Here is a 16,051-nt window from a genome sequence, read left to right as displayed (position 1 = left end):
AGTGGAGGATTCCAGCTCCATTTCAGAAAGAAAACAAACAAAGATGCCATGAAAACCAGAGTCCTGCCAGGATGCCAAGCATGTGGGATCACATCAGGACCCTCAGGGCACAGAGCAGACAGGAAAATCGAAGGTGCCTCACCCATAAGTGGGTGATAAGATGAAAATTGCTCAGACCAGGCAGTTCTGTACATGCACAGAGTTCCAGCTCAGCATTTAAAGAGCCTCAGAGGACCAGAAGATCAGAGCTAGTGAGCCAGCTGTGGGCAGCACCCAAAGGAAAGGCAACTAAAAGTGAGGCTGCAAAAAAGACAGAGTCAATAAATTACAAATAATCAGTTTGATTTATGAGACTGACACCAGAAAGAACCATTTTGTGCCAGTCTTGTATTTAGAAGATTTCAGTGGGACCCAGGACAGCTTTCAAGCCTCACTGGTGAAAAAAAACCACCCTAAGAATCCTTAGTATTTATATTCCCCTGACCAAGACACCTGTTTAAACTTGTCTTCATGTGTTACCCTACTATCACTTAAATACTTATAAAATGTTAACTTCTGTTAAACATAATTCTGGATTTCCCCACTGGATTTGGGAATGCAGAGTTGCTCCAGATACTGGTTAGAAAGAATTTTCAAATTGCATTCAGAGCAGTGTTTGAACAACTGCATTTTAAATCATGATCCTTTTCAATGAAAAGGAAATAGTGAGGAAATAATTAGGAAATAACAGTAGGACTTGCACGTACACAGAAGAAATAATAAATAAAAAAGAGCAAGTGACTTGCAAACTAAAATTCACAAAGAGGACCTCTTTTGCCATTATAATATTCTCTTTTTTTTCCTGTATTCTAGCTTTTCATTCACACATCCTGCATTTCTTTCACCTGTTAGTCAGTGTTCATTACTCCTTGTTTACATTATACCTTTCCCATAAGGTTCAAACCACTTTCAGTGAAGATATTCTACTACAGGTCCACTCCTAACTTCTTCATTTTGTTGCCTCCCTCAAATCCAGGGGTTCTTGGAGACCTTCTGTCCCCCTACATTATACTTTCCACTAGCAGAAACTGTCCTTGAGCATAAGCAGAGAAGGGGTTGGTCCTTCTTGGGTCCAAACAGCAAAGTTCCAGGTACAGAACTGGCAAGAGAGTTCCAGGAAAGGAATGGGAAATATTTGCAAAGCCCAGAGAGGCCAACATCTCCATTTTTGGGATATAGGAACAGAGCCACAAATGTACTTCGTTGCCTCATAACCAGTGTAGATGCCCATGGGCCCTTGAAATTACCAGGAATTAAGCATTTAGATAAAAATTAACACATATAAAACTCCATAAAAACAGAAGTACTCTGAATTCCATTGCAAACTGGACCTACTCCTCATTGCCTGGGCTTCTCAGTCTTCTTCATGGTCTACACCAGCAAGCTAATTAGACAGCACAGACACCACTCCATTAAAATATATACATGTATTTATGCATATAAATAGTACATGCTATACAGACTCTTTGGGTTGTATTCAAACCAGTTATTACAGGTGTAAAATGCAGCATCCAGCTCTCTGCCTCCTACACAATCCATGAACAGCTCCAGTTACAACACCCACGTAGTCAGAGTAAGAAGTGTACACAGGATGAGGAGCCATGGGGACATGCCCCAGGCCAGCCTGACTGTTGCAGACTTATTTTACCTATTCTAGAATATCCCTTAAAGATTCTCCTTGCCCTAACGTCTCCTGACTTCCTGCAGTTTGCTTTTTCCTACCCCATTTTCAGTGATCCACTGAGCCAAAAAACCCTAAGCAGACCTTACTGCAGCTTCTCAGTACTGAAAGAGGGCTTGTAAAAAAAGATGGAGAGAGGCTTCTTACCAGGGCTTGTAGTGACAGGACATGGGGCAACAGTTTAAAACTGAAAGAGGAAAGATTTAGATTAGATATAAGGAAGAAATTATTTGCTGGGAGGGTGGTGAGACCCTCCAGGTTGCCCAGAGAAGTCATGGATGCCCCTTCCCTGGGAGTGTTGAGGACCAGGTTGGCTGGGGCTTGGAGCTACCAAGATCTAGTGAGAGATGTCCCTTCCCATGGTGGAGGTTTGGATGAGATGAGCCTCAAAAGTCCCTCCCAACCCAAACCATTCTAGAATTCCATGAAGGATGCCCTTCAAACTTTCTCCATAAGCAATAATCTGGTGCCTCCAATGAAAGTGACCAAGCTGATTCAAGAGCTACTTCTCCCCAGTTTAAAGACCCACTTCACCATGGCTCCAAAGTCTGAGATTGAGAGCAGGAAAAATAGAGGTTCATGGCTGGGACCAAGAATAAAATACAAATCTCTAAGCCACTTTCCCACCCAGCTTTGCCCAGCTCCCAAGTTTCTATGCCAGAAGACAAACACACACACTGATGGTCTGTGCTGACTCTTTGCAGCAGTCATCTGGTGAAGAGGTTCCCTTTGAGACCTGCCAGTCTCTATCCATGCAGATATGCTTCAAGCCAGTGCTCCCCAGAGTCCTTCAGTGAACTGCAGGAATAAAAAGTAAAAAAAAAAACCACTTATAGGGAGAAAATATTCAACTTCATGGAGTTTAGGTGGGAAAAAATGCATTAGGAACTGCACTGATATCTCATAGCAAAGTCTGACTACAGGGAATGAGTTGAGAGGGCTTGAGATAGAGAAAAAAAAATCTTAAAAGCTTTGAAAAGTTTTGAAAATTAAAATGCCTTTAGAAAAATAAACTCTAGGTTTGATCTCTCCATGGATCTGGATCTGAAATGGTTGCTTAAGTCCCCTCCCTTGCATGCAATTCCAGTGCAAAACCATCTTGGTGATTGATACTTACTTCAAGATATCTACAAAGGCTTCCAGTAAAGTCTTGGTTTTATACTCCACACCATGCTTAACACAGAGAGCTTTCACCAGGGGAGCTGCTTTCCAGTAGTTGTGTCGGGGCATTGTGGGGAAGAGGCTGGAGAATTGAATGAGAGAATTATTCTAAGACTTTGCTTTCACCACTCTTTGTTCCCTCTCTTCAAAATATTTCCTTGCCCCCAGAAAGAGAGCAAAAGGTCTCCTGAGATGGTTTCATGTGAGACTCCGTGGCTTTTCCCACCTTGAAGTGCCCCATATTATTCCCACTCTTCTCCCCAGAAATCATACTCACTGGTGCTCAATTTGGAAGTTCAAGTGCCCAGTGAACCAGTCATTGAAAAAAGATTGGTTCACATTGCAAGTTGCATGGAGCTGGGAGGAAAAAAAAAAACCAAGAAACACAGGATTTAGCTTTGATCCTTTTCTGCAATCTGATAATAGAACCCCAGCAACCATTACCCACCTTTATCTAACATTAAAGGTAAATTAAGTGCCAGGGATTACATTAAATGAAGTCTAGTATGAAATAGGTTTGGGGAATATAGGTTAATTTAGCCAGGTCTATATTCAGAAAGTACAAATTCTTCACTGGCCTGCACACAGCCCCATCTGTGCTTCTTTTGAGAGGTTCCCCTCCCATCTTTTACTTGGGTGGAAAGAAAAGATCCCAATAAAGAAAGAAGAAAATATTCTCCTGGCTTCCTCCAACCAATACAAGTATGGTTGTACACTGGCTTCATCTCACCAAATTTAAACACCTCTGCTTTGAGATTTGCAGCAAGATTTTATTTTTTTTTTTAAATCTAGATGTCTCGTCTTCCAACCAAAGTTTTAAATATCCTGACTGCTACCCAAATGCTGTTTACTGAATGGCAAGGACAAACCTCATTTACATGGCAGTAAAGTTAGGACAAGAACAACACTTTGTGCTGTAAATCAGAACTGCAGCCCAGAAGAAAGGAGGTTCTCACCTGAGTAGACACCCAGTCCTTGTTCTTATCATAATCAATGTCCATTGGAATGTGATTCATCTGTGACACCCAAATAAACCAGGTGCTCTCTAGGTACCTGGGTAGATAAGCACAGGAACATGTATCATACCTCTAATCCCATCCAAATTTGGCATTAAAACATTTTTAATTAAGTCTAATCTCAATTGAAAAAGCACTTTTATGTAGTTCAGCATTTTATATTCCATCCCTTTGCCTCCTAACTTTTGGAATCTCTTGTCAGAACCACTCAATTTGTAGCTGCAGATGTCCCTGAGCAACCACCACCCCAAGCTGTACCATTGCATCTCGGTTGACTATTTCTGAGTAAACTGTAGCAACCAAGACCACTTTTCATTTATTTCCACTGAATCTTCAGTATAATTCAAAAATATTACTCATGTAAGTTACCTGGATACCCAGTAGTACACCATGAAATTGTTGAATCCCATTAAAGGAATATACATGAGGCAGACTCGGATGTTGAAAGACACAAACAGCAACAGGTCCTGGGAAAAAACCCAACCAAACAAAATAAAATTTAAAAAAACCAAAACAACAACAAAAAAAGATGAAAATAAAGCATTCTGGAGGAACTCCCCCCACTCCCTCCTTTCTTCTTTGCATGAAAAATATTTTTTGACCTTACACCCCACGAGGTGAAGCTTTGTAGAGCCACAGAGTGGTGACACTTCATGAAAGTTTTCTAGACACTGCAAGCTGTGCTTACCAACCACTTCTTCCTCTTGATTGTAAAGTAGAATATAGACAGCTGGAAGAAGGGCACAAGTGCAAGTGGGGCCAAAACTGAAGGGGAAAAGGAAAACAGGGAGACATTTATAGTTTTAATACATGTACATATATAACATAGAGATTTAATATTGAGGAGGGGGGAGCAGTGTCCCTAAAAAATACTTCTTGGCAGTGGAATACAAAAATTTCAGCCTTCCATTTTCAGTAACTACTCATGTGTCTACATCATCTTTTCCTCTTTTCACCTCACCACTTTTTCATTTCTTTCCCACACCTTTCTTGGCCCACCCTTATCCAGTACCTAACGTGACACAGCCCCAACAGAGACATAAGGGACAATTTTTCCTCACAGGGACCTTCTTTAACATGAAGGGAACTTCCTGAAAGCATGGCTTCAACAGGAGTAGCTTGAAAACCTTTATTTTGAGGAGGAGATCCAGATGTGGGTTTTAGTTGAAGTTTCCAGGGTGCTGCAAGGAAGCTGGATACTCACAGATGAAATACTTGTGCTGATAATTGTAAGGCATGAACTTCTTCTTCTTTTTTCCAAGCTGAAAAATAAAACAACATTGTCATGGGCCTGGTTGGAGACCTGAGACCCTTTGGAAGGTGTTTCTTATTCCTGGTTAATGAACACACCAAGAACTACCTCTTCATCTCTCTAATTCAACCTCTCCTCTTAAAAAATCAGGTCCTATAGTTCCAGAGCAATGGAGAGATTTTATTTCAGCCTCTGGATCCAGATATCAGCCTTGTGCTCATGTCAGAACAGACAATTCTTTTAGGAGAAAAGCTTGGCAGGATACAAAAATGCTCAAAAATCACAAAAATTATTCCAGGTAATTTGAATTTTATAGAAGTTTCCAGGAATGGTAAGGGAAGTCCAAGCTAACCAATACCATGTATTCACCCCAGTGTGCTGAGACCATTGGTGCTCAGGGAGGAACAAGATATTAACATGAAATTAAGGCAAGAAACTTGATGGGTGACAAATGCTCTGAAAGCTACATCTGAATTTCTGTGTCAGATGAGACAGGATGCAGAAAGCCCAAATTTTTGAGTAATAGAGGAGAAAGTGGCCAGAAATGGCACCAGCATTTGGATGCCACCCAAAAATGAAGGCAAGATCAAAGCAGTAAATGCCTTTTTGTTTTGTTGAGTATTTTGCCCTAAAGTACATGAAACACCACATGAAATATTTGCAAAAATATCAGGCAAATTTATTTCTTCATGGTGTGATTTTTCACTATTTGCACAAAAGGGTTTTTAGCATCTTTTCTTGGAAAGGACAAAATAAGGTAAACCAAACTACTCCCCAATTATTGAGAATAAAACAACCTGAATACCCCCAAGATGTCTTCACTAGATCAAAACTGAAAGAGAACAAATGAACTGGACTCAATGAAACCCCTGAAATCCATTTTTGCTCAGCCATAGGGTCCCTGACTATTTCCTGTTAACAAGCAGGAAGACATGAGAACATTTTTCCTAAATTTTCACCTCCACCAAACCCTACCCAGCAGAACCAGCTCATACAGGGCCACGAGAGATCTTTCAGGAGACCATGGGGAAAAAGAAACCCTTCCCAGTTGCAGTTTTCTATGAGTAATCATTTCACCTAAATTCTCCTTACAGGAATTTTTGGGAGACAGCAGAGCTGGAATTTGATGCATGCCTTGGAAAGCTGCAATTTCTCTGCTCATCCCCAGCTAAAGGGGAGTGAGGGAGCAGAATCACCCCATGAGGGAACAGAATTGCCAGGGAAAGCAAAGGCAAAAAGGACCTTGCTTCTGCTGATACCAGAAATCAGGAGGCTGCAGGGAGGGCCTGTTAATGGGTTTTATTTTTAAGAAAGCCATAACATTTGTGATTAAGAAATAACATGCTAACAGCTGTGCTGTTCCTGAGGGATTTAGGTGTCAAACAGCTTCCAGAGCCAAAAGGGCCCAGGGAGAAGATCTGACTCACAATCTGCATCCCCATCCCTATCACCAAGAACATCTCACACTTATGCAAGTGGACTGACTCACCCTTTGGACTGCCTCCAAGGTGCTTACCCAGCTCTTCGAGCAACACAGGGAACTTAAGGGCTGATTTTAAGACTTTGCTTCTCAGCAGCTGGTGCCTCAGCATCATAACAAACACTCCTGAGACTCCCAGACCTCGGAACACTTTGGAAATTCCCATGAGTTTATGGAGGCAGCTGCAATCTGGGTTATGAGTGTATCTCACCCTATAGTTTTCTGTCTGTAAAATCTTCCCTGCTGCAGCCAGCCCTGTGCTCACCTCCTTTGAGAGGGTCTTGCCCAGGCTGAAGAGCAGAGGGTGCATGTTGAGGTCGGGGTCTTTACGGAAGCAGTTGGGTTTGGCGTGGTGCTGGTTGTGCAGGTGATTCCACCAGCTGTATGACAACCCCTGCAGGAAAAGTGAGACACAGTGTGTGTGTGGAGGGGTCAAACTGAAACAATATCAACAATTACAACACTTTTTATCCACCCATGATTGACAGCTGCAGTTCCTGAACACAGGGACACTCCCATTTGTTGCTTAGGCCAGATTAGCCCCAGAGAACATTCCCACCATGAGGCAATTACCTTCAGAACATTTATCACAACTATCTGCAGAATTCGATTCCATTTAGGCTTCCTTAAGACAGAGCAGTGCCCCAGATCATGTTGGAACCAGCCCATCTGGATCTGGAAGACAAAAGGATCACTCAGGGAACAGAATCATAGCAGTCTTGGATTTATTTGCAGTGGGAATTTCAGTAACTTCACAGCATGAGTGCATCTTCCAGAAGGTTTGGAGAAGAAACCTCCTCTCCTGTGTGCTCAGTACTGAGAATTTCCTTGCAGGCTGCTGTCCATGACAGTTCCTAAATCCTGATTTTGTTGCAGCAGCTCAAGGGAAAGCAGCAAAGCATCATTACAATCCATGGGACTGCACAGAAGCCTTTGGCTCCCACTGCAAATACCTGAATTTCCAAGGAACCAACTAGAAGGTCTAAAAATAGCCAAATCCACAGCTTCATTGCATGTCATGTTCTCATGGAAATACAAGAATGCTCTCTGAGGAGTAGTAGATATTAGGGAAATAGGACAGATGATTTGAAAAAAAAAAAAAAAAAAAAAAAAAAATAGTTCCTTTGCACTTCTTCCATGGATGTATGAGCACAGTTTTAGTGCTGCTAAGAGAATTGTGCTTCCTTCCTCCCCTCACCCTTCAGTTTCCCCCACCTAAGGGCCACAAAGTCCTGTTCCCTCCTGCTGTAAATCAGTCCTGAGATGCATCGTGACCTTCTATAATTCATTTTACCAAACCAGCAGAAGCCTACTCAGGGCTAGTGACTGCAATTGGATTGTAAAGGACCCAACAAACATGAGAACCAGAAGGAGCGTGGAGCTAGAAGTGGAGCTGAGAATGAAATATTCCTTCTTTTGCTGGCCTAAGTGATTAAACCAGCTCATCCCAGATCTTGTGGGAGTGCCAGGTCCACAACATCCCACCAACCCTTGTCAGCAAACAAAGATTTGCTGGAGGCAACACAAATTCTGACACAGAATGTGCTCGTTGCCTTCAGCCAGACACTGGGATCTAAGAGGCAACAAAGCATGGGCAGGATGTGAGCACTGCATTAATCTCTGAACCAAAAGAACCAAAGACATCTCCAGTGCCAAACAGCTGCCAGCACTTTACCTGAGCAGTGGTGAAGAATGCCATGCCAACCACAAAAGGCACGAAGGATATTCCAAAGTACCAGACCACCAGCCAGGAGGCAGCATCCAGTACCAGGAGGTGAAGGAAAATCAGGAAGAAAAAGATGGAATTTGGCCTCAGAAGTCCCATCTTCTCAATAGTGCAGCGCAGTTCACGAAAATCCTCCAGAAGGGATTTCTGTGGGTAAAATGAGTGTTAATGTTTACTTTGAATACATCACAGCAGTCACTGGAAGACCAAAGCAGCCCTGGAAGTCAGAGATGTTCCAGCAGTGGGGTCTCTGTGCAAAGATGAGCCTGAGATCAACAGGTTTTGCTTTGAGCAAAACCTGGGGCTCTGAGGCTCATTCCTCACCTCCAGGTGCGGATTTAGTGACCCTGGGACAGTGCACGTTTCCATCCTCTTGCCCCACCACCCACCCCATGGCACAGTTTCAGGCAAAGCTGCTTCAGACATTATTTTTTTTCCAGCTCTCTGATTTTCCTTCTCCACCCAAGCCAAACCCCAAGCCGTTCCCACTGCTGGATTCTAGGCCACTCACTTTTTTATTGGACTCAAAGCTGGGTTGATCTGGTGCCAGCTCCCCAATCAGCAGCGATTTCAAGTATTTTTTCACCAGTGACTTGTCATTGTGAAATGCTACAACAGCATCCTGAGAAAGACACAAAAAAAGAAGAGAATGGGGATAAGAAAAGGAAAGCAACAAAATGACTGGGTGCTGAGCCTCTGCTTTTCCCAGGCCTTTGGATATAACAAGTAATCCAGTTTTCCTTTTTGTCCCTCTGCTTGCTCCTGTAGTTCTGTGCCATCAGCTGGAGCTTGGCCCAAGGAAGTTGGACAAGTTTCAAGAAACCAGATTTCACAAAGGTACCTGGGCGAGGCTGGTAATGAGCACGAAAGTGTTTGATGAAAAACTCTTTGCAGAGGGAAACACACTCTTTCATCTGCTTGTTTCAGCACAGTCCTTCCCCAGGAGGCTTCAGCCAGCAGCCCTGCCCTATGGATGGAACCCAGGAGCAGGAAAACACCTCAGTGCCTTCACTGGGCACCTTTACCAGGCTCAGGATGATGTTTTTTTAAATCCTCTCTTCACCACACTAAAGCCACAGGGGGTGTGCTGAAGGTCCACACTCAGCTGGCCACCACTGGGCATCTCTTACAGTCCCCTCTAAGTTTTCAGGCTGATGTTTAGGGGGGGTGGGGTGACACTAGTGCCATAAACAGGTCTGCCCAAGAACCAGTGGAAATAAGAGTTTCCAAATCAAATATCATCTGTGGAACAAAGGGTGAAAATCCAGACACACCAGAGCTCTTCTTTAGCTCATGGCTTTGGGGGATTTTCCAGCAGGAAGGTTAAAAGGTTGACCACACTCTTTTTGTCTTCCAAAACTTCCAACATTATCAAGGGTCTGAGAATCCAGGTACTTGGTGATCTGAGCTCTGAAAACCAAGGTGGGTGATCATGACACAAAAAAAATTCTGACCACATGGGCAGAAGAAAGTCCCTGGGAGAGGACAGAGGATTCCCTTGTCCAGTCTGGCATTCCTCTGGAGTCTCTTTAGGGACACTCTGAGTCCTTTAAGTCTAAAAGAAGCCAGAGCAAGGTGGCTTTTGGGATTGATGACTTTTCTATTGTTATCTAGTGGCCTTTTGTCACAGGGACAAATGAGTAACTCTCCAAACACAGCAGAATAGGGAAATCTTTCCATTATGATTCCCTGCCCCTCATCCTATAGTTTTTTACATATTTTTATGCAGTTCCCTTTTGCCAGGAACTGTGTCAAGCTGGAAGTATCCATACTCCAGCTTGGAAACAGGAGCCAGAATCCTTTTAAGCAGAATATCCTATCCCCAATATCACTCTCATAGATTTTTATCACAGAACTGCAAACCTTGCAGTCCTGCAACCTGCCCTTTCTCCTCCCTTCTCTCTAGGCCCTGATTATTACCTTACAGGAGAGATTAACTTCAAGGACTTTAATCTGCAACACACCTCATCTCCAACATTTGACATCAGTGTCATGTTCTGCAATGTGTATTGTCTATATTTACAAAGTAATCCCCACAGAAGTACCTAATTTCACCATATATGTAATTATGAGCACTAGAGGAAGGTTAATTCTCACCATATATATAATTATAAGCTCTAGAGTAGTCCTTGGAAAAAAAAAAAATCCTGGAAGATGGCTTGAGGAAAAGTCATCTATTAGATAATATTTTCAGAAACCTTCCAGTCCTGCTTTTCTGTAGAAATGTGTATTTCTCAGAATGCATCAGCATTTTAAAAGCAAAAAGAATGATACAGCTTCAGAGAATAAAAATCAAGAGCAAGAAATAAGGTCCTGATGATGTGACATAAATCCACAGTGTCACCACAAGCTTCACCACTGCATGTAGCTCTGGTCCTTCTGTCTTCAAAGGGATGTGGCTTAACTATAGGTAGCAAAAAAAAAAAAAAAAAAAAAAAGGAAGTGAACAAAGTCCTGGAATCATTTTTGTACTAGACAACTGCCTTGGGAAAGAGGTAAAAAAAAACAAGTGAAAGGGTTAAAAAAAAAAACAACAAACCTAAGTAGCACTGAGAAAAAGAAAATTTATTCACTGTTTTCATAACACAAGAATGAAATGACTAGGAAGGAGGTTTAAAATGGACAAAAGTAATAATGAGTCTTAACGAGGTAAAGCAGGCTGTGATATCATTGTAATAACAAATAAAAGGTAAGATCAAAGATAATTCTTTAAGTTCCTTCATACCAGACAAATTCACCATGGTTAAAACCAAATCCAAGTCCTTGCAGGAACTGTAGGAGCTGGGAGGAGATAGCTTGGGGAAAATCATTCCATGCATTCTGTATTCCTTGACAATTTTTTTGTTTAATTCCAGCAATAGAAACTGCAGAAAATGGCTCTGGGCTGCCTTGGGGTTGCTGGTCTGATGTTTTTCTGAGGAGAAACCTCAATGTTTTTATGTCTGCAGTAATTTTATTACAGCAGGGCACAAAACATCACCTGAAAAGGTTGTGCTGGTTTCAAACGGGTCCAAGATGGAATGAAAGGTGGGAAATAACTGACCTGGTCCATGTTGGGTTGTGAGTTAGGGAATGTTATCCCATTTTATCCCATTTTACACAGGAAAACCTGAGGAATTTGACAGGCTGAGCGAGTTCCTTGATGTCAAATCTTGGGACAAGAAATAAATCTGGATCAGAAGTTTATGCCCTGATCCTGGCCATGGTTCCAATGCACTTGTCTGACCATTCAGAAATACAGGATCTACTTTCAGCAAACAGTCTGTGAGATCTGTGTAGAATTATTGTTTCTGTCAACAAGCAACACTCTCACTTAGAGAAGTCCTCTAAATCGAAAGGATTTTGCAGGAATGTCTGGAAAATCTATTTTCAGATCATGTTATTTGTAGAATTTTCCCTCTTTTTCTGCAGCCAATTATAATTCTGCTGCTTTCTCAGGAATTTTATCTGTTTTTTCAATTTCTTTTCCCTCCTCCTTTGAAGCAGGCTTTTTGCCCAAGACTGTCTTCTCCTCTTACCTATACAGAACAGTGTCACTTTCACAAGTTCCCTCTCCTCTGGCTTCACTGCCCCCAGAATTACTTTATGTTTGGATATTACCCCCTCTGTATCTTTCCTATCTCTCTGCCCTTGCTCTATCTTGGATTATCATCTGCTTATCACCAATCCCATCCACGTTCAGCTGAAAGTGCAGCCTTTCAAGTTAACACATGCACTGAGCATTCTCCTTCCTACCTCTTCCCTTTCCCCAGACACATTTTCCAGGCCCCAGCAGGACAACCTTCCTGGTCATGCTGAAGGATGAGATATTGGATATATATAATATGGGATATTGCAAGGTGGGATGAGCCTGAAGAGAGCTTTACAAGTTGTGCAGCAGGTGACTCTGACTTGGGTGGCACCCAGAAGGACATTTTTACCATTTTTACCCCCCATCATCTGATCAGAGGCAGTGCCACCTACCACAAACCTTCTCCCCTGGTGTCCCACCAGGTGCCATCCTGCCCTGGCAATGTCACCACCTCCCTCCCTCCCCTCCTCTCCCAGATCTTACCGTAGCATCCTGCCCAGCATAGTGCTTCATAACCCTGCTGCCTCCTGGGTGGCGTTTGGAGAACTTGGTGACATCGTAAACTTTCCTGTCAATCACCAGCCACTGCTCCTGACCCTGGCCACGGCCATTCTGGATCCTGATCTCATCCCAAGTGAAGAGCTGGAGATAAGCTGAACCAGGTCCTGCCTCTTTTTCCGTGGAGCCGGTCTGGGGAGCCATCCTTGGGGATAGATGTGAAGTCAGAGCTTCAGTGCTCTGAGCTTTGCAGCTCTGTGTCCAGGCAGGGAATGAACCATCCCAGTCTGCCCGTTATACAGCCCCAGTCCAAGCCACTCCCTGTGCTCCTGGGGCTGGTTGGTTCCCCTTGCCCACACACCCCCGTCCACAGCTCCCTCCTCCTCCACCTTCACACCAGACTCCTTGACACACCCTGGAATAAAAAGCCTTGTTCCTTCTTGTCCTTCCTGAGCTGCCTCTGGAAGGTCTGATTACTCACGAGCAGTGGAGACTGCTCTGCTGATTACCAGTGCACATAAACAGGAAGATTTAAGAAGATTAAATGTTATTCAGTTCATAAAGATGGCAAAATGACAGAAAGGACGATTAAGTGAGGACCTTCTTAGAGCACTAGGAGCTGGAAAAGGGAAGCTGTTCACTTGCACCCATGCTGCTGAGCCAATGTGGGGATTAGCCAGAAGAAAAATCAGAGGGAGGCTGTGGGCAGCTCTTCTGCAGGAAATATTCAGTGATCTTCTTAGAAAACTGAAGCTTTTTCAGCATCCTGTAATCCTTTAATCACCCATTAAGCATCAGGAAACCCTGCCTTTACCCTACAGTGGGGCTTCACAATGACATCCAGCTCTAAAATGTAAAGCTTGGAGAGCCAAAAACTGTTATCAAATCCATTTGCTAACACCTCTCATTCAGCTGCCATTCCTGCTTTCAAGGCATGGAGCCAACTTGCACACTGCTGTGGATCCAGCAGGCTGCTCCAAGGTCTGCCACCTCTTAACCATCCTGTCACTCCCTCAGGACTTCAGGTTGCCCCTGGTCTTGGAAATTTTTCCTGGCACGTTTTTGTGGCTCTTTCTTCACTCAGAACATCACTGATGGAAATACCACCAGGTGAGAGTAATGAAAGAGCACATGGAGACCTCATTTATCCCCAGTTAAGGTAACTTGCATGCTTTGGCACAAAGCTGTTTGCAGGTTCCTGGGTGCATTCCAGTCACTCAACTCTCTCATTGTTCAACTGATCAATTCCTAAGTCAACAACAGACATTAAAAGATTTGGGGGTTGAGAATGACAGTAATGGTTAACACCAAGTTTGGCTGTAGACCAGGAGCTCCTAGAACTCTGTTTAACAGCACTGTTTACACAACTGACCTTACTTAAATATTAATCTTGTAGAGCCAAAGTCTAAACATCCCTAATTTTCAGAGGGGCTTTGCTATGCAGTGAAGAGGTAAAAGTCCTCAGTAATAAATAGCAAAGAGAAGGCAAAGCCATGTTTCCCCACAGCAGTTTTGCAGGTGACCCAGAAAAAAAATTAAGCCCACATACACAAAATATTGCCTTCCTTGAGGATTAGGATTCTCTTAAGCTTTTAATTTTACTATTTTTAATCCAAAAGTTCTAGCCCTGGGTGCTCCTGAGGAGGGTACAAGCTACAGGCAGGTAGGGTATACTCTGTCCTCATTGGGTTTCCATCCTCTCCCTTTGTAATGCAATACTGAGTTAAATTCCAAGTTTTCCACCTTACTGCAAACTTTTTTATTTGCACTTGTAAATTTACTACGTTTTTTAACCACAAATATTGTACACAATGATGCCCAGTCCCTGCCTGAAACCTTCCAAAGGTCTGGGTCTCAACTATCTCTTGTGCCAGCAGCTTCCATAGCCAATTCATGTGTTACAGTTAAAGGAAAAACGGGTTGTGAGGAGCTCCCAGTTCTGAGAAAAAAAAAAAAATCAGCCAAAGTTGCAGACAGGAAGGACAGAAAGACAAGAAAGTCAAACTATGTACTTGATCAAGGTACCTCAGCAGGATGAGGTGAAATTCTGGCTGTGTTTGCTGTCTCCTGAGCATGCAGAGGCCTCAGCATTAGGAGAAAGGCACCATCTGATTTCTATAGAATAACTTTATTTCACAGATTTTCTCCTTATGGGACTCCGGAATGGAAGTTGAAGGAATATTTGTGCTAGAAGTGATGATGAAGCCTCTCAGCTGACAATTCTTTTTTTCTTGATGCACTCTGTGCAAGTCTCAGACTGCAAACAGAGTCTGCAAACCCTTCCCAAATCTCTCATCTTGGGTTTTGCCTTCCTTGTATTTCCCAATGAAATGACAATTGCCCAAACCCAGCTGAGCTAAAATCACCCAGAGCAAAGACACCTGCCTTGCCCTCAGCCCTGCACGGGGTGGGCAGCCTTTCTGGTTCACACAGAACAGCAAATGAAGCAATTCTAATTCTTTAAATCATGTAGCATCTTGCAAATAAAGCACTCAAGCCCAAAACAACCATTTCAAAGTTCCTGACGTGTGGCAATGGTTGGGGTTCCCACCCCAGGGAAAATGAAATGTGACAATTTGCATTCTTTAGAAGGCAGCGACAGAAGAACAGAAGGAATAATTTCTCCTGTCACATTGCATTTTGTAACTCTTTATCTTGCTCCAAATAAAAGTGAAGAGTGTCCACACTCGTGATATGCTCATCTTTCAGCATGGAGTATGTGTAGAGTCTTACATAAATCATGCTCAGCACTTGAGGTGGTGACAATAGAATATGCAAGAGATCCTGCACGTTTCTGCATGTGTGTTCTCTTCAATATTCATGCCAAAAAATTCCAAGTTACTCCATAGCTGCCTGAAAGGACAAAAAAAAAAAAAGCAAAAAACCAACAAACCCCTTCCCACTGCCCTATATTCAGACTTGTAAATGTAGAAGCAACCTGACAAGGAGTTAATAAAAATATGAAGTTAGATTCTGGTCTACAAGGAGCTGGAAAACACAGAGCCAGGATCAACCTGGAGTGGGCAAATATGGGATGCCAGTAATCATGAGTTTCACTGGGAACCCCCATTGTGGGTACCAGTATCCACCAAACCACTGTTTTTACTTAGAAGAATGAAATTTAGGAACCCTAAGCTAATTGTCCTCCATATTAACAGTGTGCAGGGTATTTCCTGGCTGAATTTATTCAGCATCACATCCCATCCTGCAATGTCCCTCAATATTGCAATAAAAAGCCTCAAACAAAGCCCTTTCCCAGTTTGAAAGCAGAAGCTGTCAATATTATCCAGGTCATCAACCACATTTCAGACTTCCATGGAAAAGCCCAGCTAGGCAGTAAAAGCCTGGGTCGTGCTCATCCAGAGAAACTATTGAGAAATCAGTCAAGGTGAATTTACACCATCCTGGGTGTTCTGCAACAACCACCTACACACTGCCAAATCCCATGGTGGATGGGTCTGGCAGCTTGTACATGTGCACAGTGATTCTGCTTTTGTGACCAAGAGTCCCCCTGCATGGGTTCTTGACACAGTTTCCCAGATTTCCAGAAAGCCAGGAGGTGACTGGTGAGCTGGTAGTTAAGGCACTGACCTTTTGAGCCTGTCTCACACAAATGTTTGCATTTGT

At 43.0% G+C, this 16,051-nt stretch overlaps 1 protein-coding gene and 1 long non-coding RNA gene across 3 annotated transcripts in view; one reads left to right on the top strand and one right to left on the bottom strand.

The window, feature by feature from the left end:
• Positions 1-9,475, top strand: part of LOC139804865 (uncharacterized) — a 30,045-nt gene extending 20,570 nt beyond the window's left edge. For both annotated transcript variants that reach the window (XR_011729581.1, XR_011729580.1), the window contains exon 6: positions 6,244-9,475. This is a non-coding gene — a long non-coding RNA (uncharacterized lncRNA). The remainder of the gene's footprint in view (positions 1-6,243) is intronic.
• Positions 1,452-15,568, bottom strand: LOC139804849 (acyl-CoA (8-3)-desaturase-like). Its single transcript, XM_071762559.1, has 13 exons — positions 14,450-15,568; positions 12,410-12,629; positions 8,867-8,977; positions 8,305-8,502; positions 7,203-7,304; positions 6,895-7,023; positions 5,102-5,159; positions 4,586-4,662; positions 4,267-4,364; positions 3,838-3,934; positions 3,159-3,238; positions 2,838-2,963; positions 1,452-2,518 (listed from the first exon to the last, which is right to left on the bottom strand). The coding sequence occupies exons 1-13, from the start codon at positions 14,497-14,499 to the stop codon at positions 2,467-2,469; spliced, it is 1,398 nt and encodes a 465-aa protein (XP_071618660.1). The 5' UTR covers positions 14,500-15,568; the 3' UTR covers positions 1,452-2,466.
• Between the last annotated feature and the right edge of the window lie 483 nt (positions 15,569-16,051).

This window comes from Heliangelus exortis, chromosome 18 (assembly GCF_036169615.1).
Source record: "Heliangelus exortis chromosome 18, bHelExo1.hap1, whole genome shotgun sequence".
Lineage (NCBI taxonomy): Eukaryota > Metazoa > Chordata > Aves > Apodiformes > Trochilidae > Heliangelus > Heliangelus exortis.
Note: the sequence above shows the minus strand (reverse complement) of the source record. Positions and strands in the feature narration are given on the sequence as shown.